The 14,358-nt window shown below is 51.6% G+C and overlaps 1 protein-coding gene across 1 annotated transcript in view; it reads right to left on the bottom strand.

Moving 5' to 3' along the window:
- Positions 1 to 201: 201 nt before the first annotated feature.
- The window catches only part of PYGM (glycogen phosphorylase, muscle associated), a 311,215-nt gene continuing 297,058 nt past the window's right edge, over positions 202 to 14,358 (bottom strand). The window contains exons 16-20 of the mRNA XM_069645036.1: positions 3,447 to 3,588; positions 2,909 to 3,116; positions 2,348 to 2,482; positions 2,166 to 2,232; positions 202 to 1,789 (exon numbers count right to left, since the gene is read on the bottom strand). Of these exons, the coding sequence (XP_069501137.1) occupies positions 1,637 to 1,789; positions 2,166 to 2,232; positions 2,348 to 2,482; positions 2,909 to 3,116; positions 3,447 to 3,588 (705 nt within the window). The 3' untranslated portion in view covers positions 202 to 1,636. The remainder of the gene's footprint in view (positions 1,790 to 2,165; positions 2,233 to 2,347; positions 2,483 to 2,908; positions 3,117 to 3,446; positions 3,589 to 14,358) is intronic.

The raw sequence follows: 14,358 nt of genomic DNA, 5'->3' as shown, positions 1-14,358 counted from the left end.
TGTTGGGACTTGAAAGCCATTTTCAAGAATAAGTCCTACTTTTATGTTAGTTGCCCTGTCCAGGTACTTTTTAAAATCTGGTCACCCTAGGTAGGATGCCGTGCAGTGTGTGTGTAAAAATGTCCTTAGCACAAGCGGAAAAGCAGCACCAGTGGTTCCCTCTGACGACCCAAATCAAACAAGACAGGAAAATACAAGCCATTAGATTGAGTACTTTATTAGGCAAGAAGATCGGGGTGCACTGTGCTGCGAAGAGACGGCACGCCTGACGCAAGGCTTCGGCGACATCACTCCAGAATCTGTCTCCCAACCGCCTGCCCACCTCGCCCCATGACAGACCATGATAAATGGGGGTTCTGGCAGGCACATCGCCCTCATAAATAGACTTTCATTGCACATAGTGTCTCGGTTGCAGCGCGGTGCAGCTCACACTCCCTACTCCAGCCAGTAAATGCTGCAGGTAACATTCATTGCTCAGCATGCAGGGACTGAGGAGGCTGCGCAGCTGGGGAGAGGACGCGGTCGTGGCATTTTGTACTTAATTGTGGTGCCCAGCTGAAATGTCAGACCTAATCTTGCACAGGGCACTGGCTGGGCTCTCACACCACCCGTCAGGTCACATGAGGTGCAGCAACGCGAAGTGAGAGAACCCAGGACAGACCAGATAGGTATGCCAACAGCGGCTAAAATCACTAAAATCGCACATCCCATCATCAGCGATGCTGTACACGTGGGTGTAAAGAGCAGGAGCTGAGAAAAGTGGCATAATTAAACACAGATTTCGTTTTTTATAAAATTGAATACATAGCTCCAAACTCATTAAAAAAAAGTGTTTTCAATCGAGTCGTGATCAGTAAAACGTGTTCTTTTCTTCATCCTCCATTAAAAATACTAGACACAAAAGAGGAAAGATGGTCATGCAGGGGTTAAGATGTGCCGTTTACAGTTGCAGAATCACCCCTTTCTACGCACATACTGCTGTACTGCCACTCGTGGCCTTACTGCAGAGGTCCTTAAAAGGAGAAGAATGGGCGTGACTCAGTAGTTAAAGTAAATCCTATCCCCCTTACCACCATACTGTATGAAGTGCCGAAGGGCCACAGAAATGTACAGATGTCATTGCTTCCACTATAGCATAGTTCAGCGGCTAATGCTGCAGGTGGATATCCTAATAAAAGAACAAGGACTGAAAAGAACATGGCCATTCCCCCACCCGTTGACCCTGGAGATCTCTTATTGACAGACCCATTCTGCGAGTGGGCGCCACCCCATAGTCCTTAATATCGATGACCTGGGCTCACCCGACACTATGGGATCCATCATGCTCACACCAAGGGTTCTTCAACCTCAGAGGGATGCGATAAGGAAGGAGGCATCCTCTCGGTCCTTCAAATACCACTCTTGTCCTTGAAGTAGGGCCTCACTCCGAAAGCATGCTCCAATCCTTCCACTTCCCACCAAGCTCACAGCAAAATAACATCAAGCAGCATCACTGAAAGTCTCTAGGAAGCTAGGACTACCCTCCTATGAACCTGCAACCCCTCGGGTCCCTCGCTTCCCCCCTCCCCAGGATTCTGCAGACGTGTAGAGAGGAGGGGGATGCAGGCAAAGGAGGCAGCATTAAGGGCATAGTTGTCTAGTCGCGGGGCTCGTTCGGAGCAGGTATTTTGTGAGTGCTGGGCTCGACACCCCAGATTTCACGTGCATACTGGGCAATGGTACGGTCGCTGGAGAACTTGCCGGAGCCGGCGATGTTCTTGATGACCATTTTGGTCCATTCCTTTGTGTTCTGAGAAAGAAGGTAAAAAGAGAAAGTTGAGGAAGAAGAGTAAATATGATAATGTAGGGGAATAAATTTAAGGAAAAGATAATCAAACAAAAAACAGAAAGGTTCAACATCTGCAACATGGTCATGCCAACAATCAGATTTGCACCAAATTTGGTGTCTACACAGCCTGAACCTCTACATTGGAATTCGAAGATCTAAAGTTTAGGAATAAAAGTACAGACGGGGTGGGCGAGAGGTAACCAGGGCTGTCATATCAAATTTGTTTTATTCAGCATCAACACCAGCCCATCTCAATATTCTGCCAGCCACGAGTTCCTCCACTGGCCACACTCCCTCCTTTTAGTCTTTCTCCTCCAATTTCCTAACTTGTGATTACCTTGTAGAGAGAGTTAACTTTCTCCTGTGCCCTCATGTAGTCCTCATAGTCTGCAAACACCTTAAAACTAGGGGAGAAAGAAAAACAATGATCAGTTAGGAGCTGTGAGCGGAAGAGTCCATGAACCCCACTCCCCAATATTCAGATTACTCCTACTCAGACCCTTCCAGTGAGGCGCTCACCGGTCATGATGCATTAGCATGTTGACAATGTCTTTGAAGAGATCAGGCTGCTTGGGCGAGAAGTATCCACTGCTCAGTTGGTCAATCACCTGCCGGAGTTCAGGGATGCGGTCATAATAATCTTTAGCACAATATCTAATGGGTGAGAGGACAGAAGGCGATAAAGTGAGTTTTGGAGACAGCTGTGAAAACCGATAGAAATAATGCTGGAGACAGGGAGGCAAGGATATTGAGATTTATGAAACTCAGGAGGCTACTTCATCATTGTGGCAGTCAAACTCTTGCCTTGTCGGACTCAGTGCTCTTGATGTTCTAGCGATCAGCTTAGGACAAGAGGCCTAGAAATTCTTCAATCAGACAAGACAAGAAATGGACTACCAGAGGTGAGTAAGGAAACACTGATAAAATAGATGTGAAAGAGGAGGTGGCTAGGAAGGAGTTTGGTGTGCGAGATATTGTTGGTTTAAGGAATCGAGAAAGCAAAAGCTTGTAAAATCATAAAGCAAGCCAGAGAAAGGACAGCCTGCGAGAATCTAAGACTGATCATGTGCCTCTACCCACCCTTTCTTGTCCATCTCATCCACATCTGGCACCCTCATGCCGAAGATGAAGAGGTTATCCTCGCCTGCCTCCTCTGCCATCTCCACGTTGGCACCATCCATGGTGCCGATGGTCAAGGCGCCATTCAGCATGAACTTCATGTTTCCAGTTCCGGAGGCCTCTGTGCCAGCGGTGGAAATCTGCTCAGACAGGTCAGCAGCGGGAACCACTGTTGGATGAGGGATGTGGTTGGAGAGATGAATCACAACAAGCACACAAAGGAAAGAACAACAATGACTAAAATCAACATAAAAAGCTGGATTCGGGCAGACATTTAAAATAAATAAATGAAGACTCCAGCAGCAATCACCATCCTCCCACATTAGAAAAGTCGCTCTCGGGGTCCTTATATGTGTGGTTTGAAGTCACTATTAAAAGCACACACCACTTTATGGTCTTCCCAAGCGCATTCATCTGCGCCATGCAATTCACTCCAGCCACATCCATCTATCTTCGCCCCTAATAGCCCAGTCAAATGCATCCCCACATCTCCTTGCACCTTTTTCTGCCAGGGAAACACGATAATTCTCCAGAAACAGAAGTTTCAGGCGGTCTCCAACCACGGGATCGTTGTTGATTACGTCACCAACAGACGTGATGAGTTTGATGATCATCTTTGCCATGTGGTAGCCGGGGGCAGCCTGTACGGGGAAAAAGGAATAGATGGAAAATGAATCAGAAGGAAACCGTGGGTTCTCCATACACCCACCCTCCCCTCCTACCTCAGGAGGGTCTGAAAGAAAACCATGTTAGCAAGACAATGTGCTACCCCTAGCCAGTGAGCGTTCCCTGATGAACACGTTCCTAGCAGCTCCTTGTGGTGTGCAACGGAAGGCATAAGAGACTGCATGATTACTGAAGAACTTTAGCGCGAAATTAGGACAGACGAGAGGGGATCTCAAGTGGAACACATTCTCCTTAGGAACAGGTCAGGAAGATTCAACGATTCACTTCCGCCAACCCCCAATTGATTAATTGAGGGTAATAACTAACATGATTTACCAAGCACTATGAAACTGGGTCCCTGGTGTTGTGGCACTATATAAACCCGGACAAATTATTATTATATCCCACTTTTTCTCAACGGAAAAGCTGTCGGCAAACTCAAGAAAATCCCTTTTCTTTTTTAAAAGGTGGCCTTCTATGGGCACGGAACTGCAGAGAAGTAGTCCCCCTCATCAAAATGGCACCATCCAAAATCTGAGCAGAGAAGGCAACCAGAAAACAAAAGAGCGTTCACCATTTCTGAATCATGATCCTGCATTCCTATGGTCCTTCACAAATTAAACAGTTTGTGAGTGGGAATAGAGTGCAGTCACATAACTACAATATTATATACCACTGTGCTGCCCAACATTTTTTACACAATGCACATACTTGTATCGAAATAAATCCAACATCACTTAAAAACGCATCAACAACCAAGAACTTGGCTTTTCTGTAAGCCGGGAATAGACAGATGTGAGGACACGCACGATTTATAAAATACCACTTGGCCAATAATTTGTCTTTTACCCCAGAAGCTCATTTACAGCTGCAATGAACCCATTTGCTCTCAAGATTGCCTATACAAACCCTGGCAGGTCTGTACAGCACAAAGTGTAATATTACCGTAGGATAAACTTAACTCAAAGATCCCAGGATGGTGCATTTTGAGGGAGGTGGGGCAAGTAGTGGCTGGGAAGGGCCATCTGTATTAGCATGGTCAATAGTTGGGTGCCAAGCCAAATACCTACAAGGAGCCTGCCACCCCTCCACCCGCCCTCCCCACACACAGACGCCCCCCCCACTCCACATGCCATCTCCCTCCTACTGGTGCCCCAATGCAACAGTTTCAGTTTATAGATCGTGCACTAGGCAAAACTAAATGGCTACAGAGGCAGGGAATTAATGGATGGCAGCACTACAGAACCCGTGTGCTTCAAGCCATATACAGTTGCTCCTACGGCAAAAGACACCTTGCATCTCAACCGAGATGGCAAATGTAATTAAGCACTGTAGTGTTAAAATGGAAAAGTAGACCTTCGCGCTGCGTTTCTTATTCTTGCCCATTTAGCACGGACATTCAAATGAAATGAGCTGAGACACTAACGTACAACGTTCGGATGCCTTGACCATCGGGACTACTGGTACGAGTGGAGGCTTCAACTGTTGGGGCTGCAGGCACAGTGAAAAGTGCGGATACTGCTCAAAAGCCTTGGCACTGTGAGGCAGCGCAGACTAGAATAGGGAGTTTGCATGGGATACTGAATGCATGGAATCGTATGGGAGGAAGGTGGCATGTAGCCCTCAAGATTACCGCGCAGAACGAACATTTCAAGAAGGATCGAGTCACACGACGGAACGAAGAAGCTGCGCAGGAGAGTGAAGACGGACTCTTAAAGAGTTCATTCTCAGAGGTGGGACATCTGGTAATGCTGCCTTCAATTTAGAGAAATTGGGACACAACAAAAACTGAGTCAATAATTTACTTTTTATATTTAGATCACTGTCTCCGTGCTTAGCACCTCCAATTCCAAGGAAATTATGGCATCCGATATGCTTCTCTGAACCCCCAAAGTCATGTCATAAAGGCATCTTGTGTGACAGCTATTGTTTCATTGGCAATGTCCTCGTAATTCTGCACCAGAAAGTGCTGAGGGTAGGGCCTGCTTCCTTTAGAGCTCAATGGGCAGCTTTATCGCTCCGTTACCAGAAAACGTATGCGTGGCAGCACATGAACATGCAAGAGTTAATCGGCTCGTCTCCGACTGGATAATATTCCAGCTTCCATCTCTACTGAACCTTATCCCCAAGTAGTCAAAATACTAAACAGGATCAACCTTTATGCCACCTAGGGAAATATTCATATTTGCCTGCTTTGATAATGCAGGTCGGCAAATCAGACTTTAGTTTTACTACAGTCTTACTAATAGCACTTATCCTGAAAAGACAAGAATGGCTTCCGTAGCCCCTGTGGCGCCTTAGTCAGAAGACAGGCTGTTCTGGTCTCTATTGCTTCCTTAGCCCCTGTGGCGTCTTATTCAGAAGACGGGCTGTTCTGGTCTCTATTGCTTCCTTAGCACCTGTAGCATCGTAGTCAGAAGACGTGCTCTTCTAGTCTCTATCAGCCCCAGAACAGGTGCAAGAGTCATTAGTAATGCATGCAATGATGGTCTCCTCGAGTAGCAGTTGTAAAACTCCCATTATCCCTGTGAAGAAGCATGGGAAGGACACTTCTCGTTTTGTGCAGTAAGCGCAGTAGTTTTACCATCCTTTCTGGCGGTACCGAATCCTGCAACTTGATTGTCATGCATTCCACACTCAGCTACCGCTTTTACTGCTGTAGATCTGTTCTGGTTTCTGCTCTATCCAAGTGCATCCAGAAAGCGGGTACAAAATAACTTTTTCGTACCATGGTTGCAATACAACTAGACCCGCCTCCCACAGAGTCCCTCCCGCCCTGCTTTCTCAGCACTTGAGAAAGTCGGAGTTAAGAGGATAACATTCCCAGGAAAGTCTGTATTGGTACAGTATGTACACAATCACCTTTTAGCCTCACCATTCGATGGGGTTTGCAAACAAGAAATACTTCTTGTTTACTCCATTAGCTCAAAAGGGTCACAAAGAATTTACAGGCATATCGAGAAAGTTAAGATTATGTAGGACACAGCAATTTGCCAGGATACAGGCTGTTAAGGAACACTTGCAATGAAGTCATATAAAAGGTCCCCAGGCCAACCTCATTAACAGTTCGTAGGTTATTAGGGTTCGCAGGAAACTGTCGCCAATGGATACCAAGTTATGTAGCGTTGGTCAAAGCATTACAAGAAAATTAATCAATCAGAACCATTACCAGAAGGTGAAAAGGCTTTCATTGCAAGAAAACATACGCTTGCAAATGGACCTGCCCCGAGGTTGTCGGATTACAATAAAAAGGTACATTTGTATTATCAACAAAGGAATATGTTTTTACTAGCAGTTCTTACTCAAACATTAAAAGCACTCCGATCCAATACACTAGCACACCGATTGGCACAGTGACTGCAGGTTTTCCCCCCCCTTGCCTCAGGTTTGTTGCTAAAGCTGTACTTGCGGTACAACAAAGTGAAGGAACAAGTTACTTACCTGTAACTGTTGTTCTCCAGCATGGGTCTGGCATGGATTCACATGCTCATGAATATTCCCCGTCGTCAGGCTGGGAATCCTCGGTAAAGAAAAAACCAGTATCAGTTTCGTTTCTGATCTGTCTTTCGTAGTAATAACCATTCACTGGTCTCTGCGTCATACTGACCACAGCCAATGACTGCCCTCTACCTAAGCACCGCCTCTGGCAGCCATCTTCAGATTTGGAAGCACGTGAAGTGGCAGTATGACCAAGTGAAGAGCCGCAGAGGGGTAGGCGGGAGGGTTCGCATGTGAATCCATGCCAGACCCATGCTGGAGAACAACAGTTACAGGTAAGTAACTTGTTCCTTCTCCAGCATGGGGTCTGGCATGGATTCACATGCTCATGAATAAAGAATACATAGCAGTACACACATGCACAACCACGGGAGGTGGCAAAGGCTCAACATTAAGCATTACATCAAACTCAACATTAAGCATCTTACCTCCTCACCAGGCACACCTCAGGCGAACAGGTTGCGCAGCACTGCTTGGCCGACCCTGGACTCCTCCCTGGAATCCCGATCGACGCAGTAGAATTTCGTGAAGGTGTGCGTCGACCTCCACGTAGCAGCCCTGCATATGTCCAGCAGGGGCACACCAGAAAGGAACGCCGTGGTAGCTGCGATCGCTCTGGTGGAATGGGCTCTCGGACGGCCAGGCAGCGGTCGGTTTGCCAACCGATGACAGTACATGATACAGCCGGAGAGCCATCTGGAAATGGAAGCCTTCGAGAGAGCCTTCCCCTGATTGACAGGTCCAAAATTCACAAAGAGTTGTGACGTCTTCCGAAAACACTTCGTGCGGTCCACGTAGAACTTCAGCGCTCTAGCCACATCCAGCGAGTGCAAAGTCCTCTCAGCCGGCGACGAAGGCGACGGGAAGAACACAGGCAACACCAAGGGTTCGTTGAGATGGAAGTCCGACGGTACCTTGGGCATGAAGGAGGGGTGCGTCCTGAGCACTACCCTCGTGTCGTGAAAAGTCAAGTACGGGGCCTTGCAGGAAAGGGCCTGGATCTCTCCCACCCGTCGTGCGGAGGTGATGGCCACAAGAAACGCTGTTTTCCACGACAGAAACTTCAACGGGGCCGAGTGCAGAGGCTCGAACGGAGGTCCCATGAGCTTGGTCAGCACCACGTTGAGCTCCCACGCCGGGGCCGGAGCCTTCACCGGCGGGAACGATCTGAACAGTCCCTTCATGAACTCTTTCACCAGACGATGAGACCACAAGGACGTCCGCCCCGTGGTTCTGGTGTATCGGGAGATCGCAGCAAGATGAATCTTGATGGACGCGTGTGCCAGTCCAGCTTTGGCCAGCGTCAGCAGGTACGGCAGTACTTGGGGAGCCGTAATCTGTAGAGGGTTAATCTTCTGTGCGTGGCACCAGACAGAGAACCTCTTCCATTTGTGTCCGTAGCATTTAAGAGTCGAGGACGCCCTGGCCTTTGCAAGAACCTCTCTGCAGTCGGCCGGTATGTCGTATCCTCCAAACTCTAGCGCCGCAGGAGCCAGGCCTGCAAGTTCAGCGATTTCGGGTTGTGGTGGAGGATGGCGCCTCCTTCCCTGGAGAGTAGATCCGCGTCCACCGGCAGCTTGATTGGCGGGGACGCTGACAAGTCCAGAAGGTCCGGGAACCATATCTGCCTCGGCCACGCAGGTGCGACGAGGATCATCCTGCACCGCGACCTCTTGAGCTGGTTGACGAGCCGGATTAGCAGTGGCAAAGGAGGGAACGCGTAGAGGAACAGGCCCTCCCAGGGGAACGAGAAAGCATCGCCCATGCTCCTCGCCTGGGGAAACCTGCTGGCGAACCTCCGGCACTTGGAGTTCGTCGCCGTCGCGAACAGGTCGATCTGGGGTGTGCCCCACCGTCGGAAGAGACGATCCACTAGATCCTGCCGTAGCTCCCACTCGTGGCACGAGCGCAGCTCCCTGCTGAGTGAGTCGGCGATGGTGTTTTTTATCCCTGCCAGATGAAACGGCACCAGAAATATCCTTTGGGCGACGGCCCAATGCCACAGGTCCTGCGCCTCCTTGGACAGCGCTGGGGACCTGGTTCCGCCCTGTTTCCTGATGTAAAACATGGTGGTGGTGTTGTCGGTGAAGATCCTCACCACCTTGCCCTTGAGGGACGGAAGGAAGGACCTGAGGGCCCAAAACACTGCACGGAGCTCCAGGACGTTGATATGTAGGGACTTCTCCGTCGGGAGCCAAAGGCCTCTTGCGTGCAGATTTTCGGTGTGCGCTCCCCACCCTTCCAGGGAGGCATCCGTGGTCACTGTCTCCTGGTGGGCTGGGGTCTGGAAGTCCAAGCCCGCCGTCAGATGCGCGCGGGTGCCCCACCACCGGATCGCTCGTCGGAAACTCTCGTCGAGTGTGATCCTTTCCTCGAAGCTGCCCGTCGTTTGGATCCAGCGCGCGTCCAGGAACTCCTGCAACGGGCGCATCCGGAGCCTGCACATGGGAATGAGGTAGATGCAGGAAGACATCATTCCGAGGAGGGACTTGATGGACCTCACCTTGGCCGCGTCGGCCACCAACATCCGCTGCACCTTGCCCAGGATGGTCCTGGTCCTCTCCTCCGACGGGGAGGCCAGAAGGGACACTGTGTTGAGCCTCGCTCCCAGAAACAGAGCGTCTTGCGCGGGTACCAGGTGGGATTTGGCGTAGTTCACGGAGAATCCCAGGTCCGTGAGAAGTTGGACGGTCCTTGCCGTGTGCTCCTCGGCGAGCTCCCTCGTCTTGGCTCGGATGAGCCAGTCGTCCAGGTAGGGGTAGACGTGGATCCCCTCGCGGCGCAGCTGCGCCGCCACCGGTGCAAGGCACTTGGTAAATACCCTGGGTGCCGACCGTAGTCCGAAGGGGAGGGCTTTGAACTGGTAGTGACGCCCTTGGACCACAAACCTGAGGAATTTTCGGTGCCCCTTTAGGATGGGAATATGGAAGTAGGCATCCTCCAAATCCAACGACGACAGGAAGTCTCCTTCCTCCAGCTGACCCAGGACGTGCTGGAGGGTGACCATCCGGAACTTCTGCGCCTTGATGAACTTGTTCAGACGTCGCAGGTCCAGGATGGGGTGCCATCCCCCCGTCTTCTTCTTCACGAGGAAGTACCTCGAGTAAACTCCGGAGCCCCGAAGCCTCTTTGGGACGAGTTCGATGGCGCCCTTCCTGAGCATCGCCTTTACCTCCAGGAGAAGTTGAGGGACGTGAAGTTCTTTCCTGGCCACGGGGGGGACGCGCGGACACCTTCTTTGAAACTCGAGCGCCTGGCCCCGGGCCAAGGCGTCCAGCACCCAACGGTCGGTGGAGATGGACTCCCACACGCTGACGAAGCTCGCTAGCCGGCCTCCCACCGGGGTGCTTCGGTGGGGGCCCGACCCCACGGCCGGTTCAATCCTGCTTCGACGAGGCTTTGCCGCCTTGACCTCCTTGGCGACGACGGCGGGGTCCGCCAGACTTGCCTCGTCCTCTGTAGGCCTCCTGAGACGACGAGCGGGCCGCTTGACGGTAGGTGGAGAAACCGCCGCCGGAACCTTTGGAGGCGCCCTTGCCTCCGCTGCTCCGAAAGGGCGTCCGTCGTTGTTGCAGAACTCCAAGGGCCCGGGCCGTCTCAGTGTCCGCTTTAATGGCCTGAAGGGAATCATCCACTGTTTTCCTAAACAGGTTGTTCCCATCGAAGGGCATGTCCAGGACTCTGGTCTGAAAGTCTTAACGGAAGTCCGTAGCCTTGAGCCATCCACGCCGCCTAAGGCAAACGCCGTTGCCCAACTGGCGGAACCCAGTGTCGGCGATGTCCGTCGCAACGGTAATGGCGTGGTCCGAAGCCACCTCACCTTCCTGCAGGATCTCCAGGGCCTCTGCCCTCTTGTCGTCCGGCAGGAAGTCCAGCAGGGGAGCCAGTTTGTACCAGAGCTCCCTGTCGTAGCGGGCCACGATAGCCAAGGCGTTGGCCGCTTTAATCGTCGTCGCTGCAGACGAGATGACTCTGTGTCCCATAGCGTCCAATTTCTTTCCCTCGCCGTCCGGTGGGGAAGTCGATGTGGAGGCCGCACCCCCCCCCCCGCTTTCTTCCTGGCCGCCGCGGAGACGACGGAGTCCGGGGTAGGCTGCGCCCGGAGGCACAGGGGGGCCGTGTCCGGGACCCGGTACTTCTTCTCGTACCGGTCTCTTCTAGCTGGCGTCGTGGAAGGGTTCTTGAGGAGGGTGAGACCCTCATCCCAAATGTCGTCCAATAGAGGCACTGCGAGGACCGTCTTCCTCTTGGCCTCGCACCGTTGATATGGGAATCCTTCCTTTTTCTTCTCCTCAGGGCAGAGTTGGAAAAGCTCAGATGCCCTGGCGATCATGGAGTGGAACGATCCAATCTCGTCGGGCGGAGAAGCCCTGGTGGGAGGTGACGATGGCAGATCCTCGTCGTATACCTCGTCGTCCGTACCCGTCGCTGCCGTGTCAGTCCCCGTATCATCCCCTCGGGTGGACGGGGAGGAGGGCTGGACGGGGCGCGACGGCTGAAAAGGAGGTGGAGGGTGGATCCTTCTTTTCTTGGTAGGGGGGAACACCAGAAGGTCCCGGTTCTGGGTCCCCCGACGGGAGAGGTTCCTCCGTCGGCAACGGTAGTCTCGTCCTTATCTCTGAGCATAAGGACTGTATAGCCAACAAAATGGCCGCTGAGTTGTCCTGCGGTGCTGGCAGAGGGGAATCCGACGGGCGATCAGGGGCCCCGTCGGTACCCTCGACGATGTCGTCGTCACCTGCGTCGGGATCCATCCCGACGGGCCGGTCTTCTTCCACGCCGAGGCCGTGGCTTAAGACCTCGACCAGCTCCTCCTCCGAGGTTGAAGCCGAATCTACGACGACGCCCTGCCCCCCCTTTTTCTTCCCCACGGGGGATTTCACGGGGGTCCTATCGATGGGCACAAAAGAGGACTCCCTCCGAGGTGGCAGGGAGACTCTGAGCCCCGAGGTCGCCACCACTGGTGTAGCCTCCACAGGCTGAGCCAGGGCCGCCGCGACAGTTTCGATAGAGGGCTTGGCCGGATGGATTAAGGCCTTCACCACCTTAGGTGCGCTCACCGCCTTATCCTTGAGGGGGGGGACACTGCCTCGCTCCCCCTCCGCCTTCGAGCTCGACCGGGGCCTCTCCAGGAGCTTCGCCGGGTGCTCGGCCTTCCTCTTACCCGACCCAGAGCGTTGGCTCGTGGTTGATGGTACCGGGGAGGGTGCGCCCTGCCTGGTGCCCGTAGAGCCCGACCGTTCGGCGCTCCCGGTGCCAGCGGACTCGCGGTGCTTGGCCTTATGTTGGACCCCCGTCGCCGGGGCGTCCTCAAAGGTCTTAGAAGACCGCTCGGATTTCTTCCTCTTCTTCTCGCCGGACGGGCTCTCTCCACGTGCGTCTTGTCCTCATGTAGGCAGTAAAGACAAAAAGAGTGTTCGTCCTCCTTGAAGACGTTCTGCAGCTGGCATCCAGGGCAGACCCTGAACAGCTTTCCGGGCGTCGAGCTTCCCTTCTCCTGGGCCATGACCGGGCCTGAGAAACTTCTGGAGTCCTCCAAAAGCGTAGCTCGACGAAATCTTCACCCTTGAGGGGCGCAGACGAATCCGACACGGGTCCCCGTTGATCGGATGGAGAGTCGGTGGAGCTTGAGGCTCTTTTGACCGAAAAAACGAAGTTTTTGAGAAAAAACGTGAAAAAATAGCACTAACGCTCGAGAGCAATAGCACGAGGATCCCAAAACATGAACGTGCGGTAAAAATCTGAAGATGGCTGCCAGAGGCGGTGCTTAGGTAGAGGGCAGTCATTGGCTGTGGTCAGTATGACGCAGAGACCAGTGATTGGTTATTACTACGAAAGTCAGATCAGAAACGAAACTGATACTGGTTTTTTCTTTACCGAGGATTCCCAGCCTGACGACGGGGAATATTCATGAGCATGTGAATCCATGCCAGACCCCATGCTGGAGAATGTCTTGTTCCAAGATCCTCAAATGCAGTAGTGGCACCAAACCACTACAATATTATTGAAAACGAAAACATAAAACATTTCACTTACTCACTTAAAATATGAAAAGTTGAGTGAACTTTATCTCATACTATACTGATACGCTACCCCATTTTAAATTGCATCTGTTAGTTAGTCCAGCTGATGGCAAGTACCATGACAGTGTAGCTATTTCTGATGAACTTGCACAACTGAGAAAAGACATTGATAGAACCGCTTGGATTTACTTATTTTGTTGATGGGTCCTGCTTCTGTCGTAACAAAGGAAAAGAGGTTTCAGAAATGCAGTCTGTTCCGCCTCCCCAAACGGATTGAGGATGCCAAGTTGCGAATGGTGTTCTCCGACCCGGTTGAAGAATTAGTAGGTCCGACTCGAGCATGTATGTTAACTGACCTTTGGGGCAACACATGGTTTTGGTTAATTCTGGAATCAGAGAAGGTTCCTTACATCATCAGGGTCTCAGATTAAAAACAACCCGTATGTCATCGCCCTGGTGAATGTGATCATGCTACCAACCAAAACTGCCTTTGTGAAGTGTACAGCCCACCAACCCCTTTATGACAACGTTTCAAAATGAAATGCTTTAGCAGACCCTGCTGCTAAACAGGCAGCTATTACCGGCTTTAAGGTGGATTTTGTGTTCCATCATTCTCCTCAGAAGAGTTAGCCATTATACAAGATGCAGCAGAAGATGATGCCTGTGCTCAGATAACCTTTAAAGGATAAACATGGCGGCCAACTCGCACCAAAATGTAGTGTTGTCCTACTTAGCTCCTATCGATTACGGTATGAGAGGGGGATAGGATTTCCACCCTCAATCAAGATGGGTAATAAGAGCGTGACCACAGGCTGAAGAAATGGCTGCCTGAACAAGGAGCTCTGCACCTGGCAGCTAGGCCTCTCTTCTCCATTAGAGGGACCAGCAGGGGTCACCTCCAAAGAAGCAAGAGAGGCCTCTTAGGGTCCAATGATAAGGTTCAAATAAGTCAGAGGTCATGGGCTCTTCCAGCAACATGCAAATCTCCGACTTGGAGCCACAGAGTCTAATGGTGAGTAGCGTGCGTCAGAAAGCTGCAGGTGCTGGTAGCAGGCAAACCACTGTGGCCGCCTTGGAGGAACGCAGGGATTGGCAGAGCAGAAGGCAAACAGTGGGTCCTGGAGTAACACTGGAAGTTATAGATTCCTAATGGTGAAGTCAGAGATTGACAGGGGCCGGTGAACAAGAGGCATCTGACCCCGGGAGGGACTGGATGTGTGGTGA

The sequence above is a fragment of the Ambystoma mexicanum genome, chromosome 2p (genome assembly GCF_040938575.1).
Source record: "Ambystoma mexicanum isolate Mex_15411 chromosome 2p, UKY_AmexF1_1, whole genome shotgun sequence".
Taxonomy (NCBI): domain Eukaryota; kingdom Metazoa; phylum Chordata; class Amphibia; order Caudata; family Ambystomatidae; genus Ambystoma; species Ambystoma mexicanum.
Note: the sequence above shows the minus strand (reverse complement) of the source record. Positions and strands in the feature narration are given on the sequence as shown.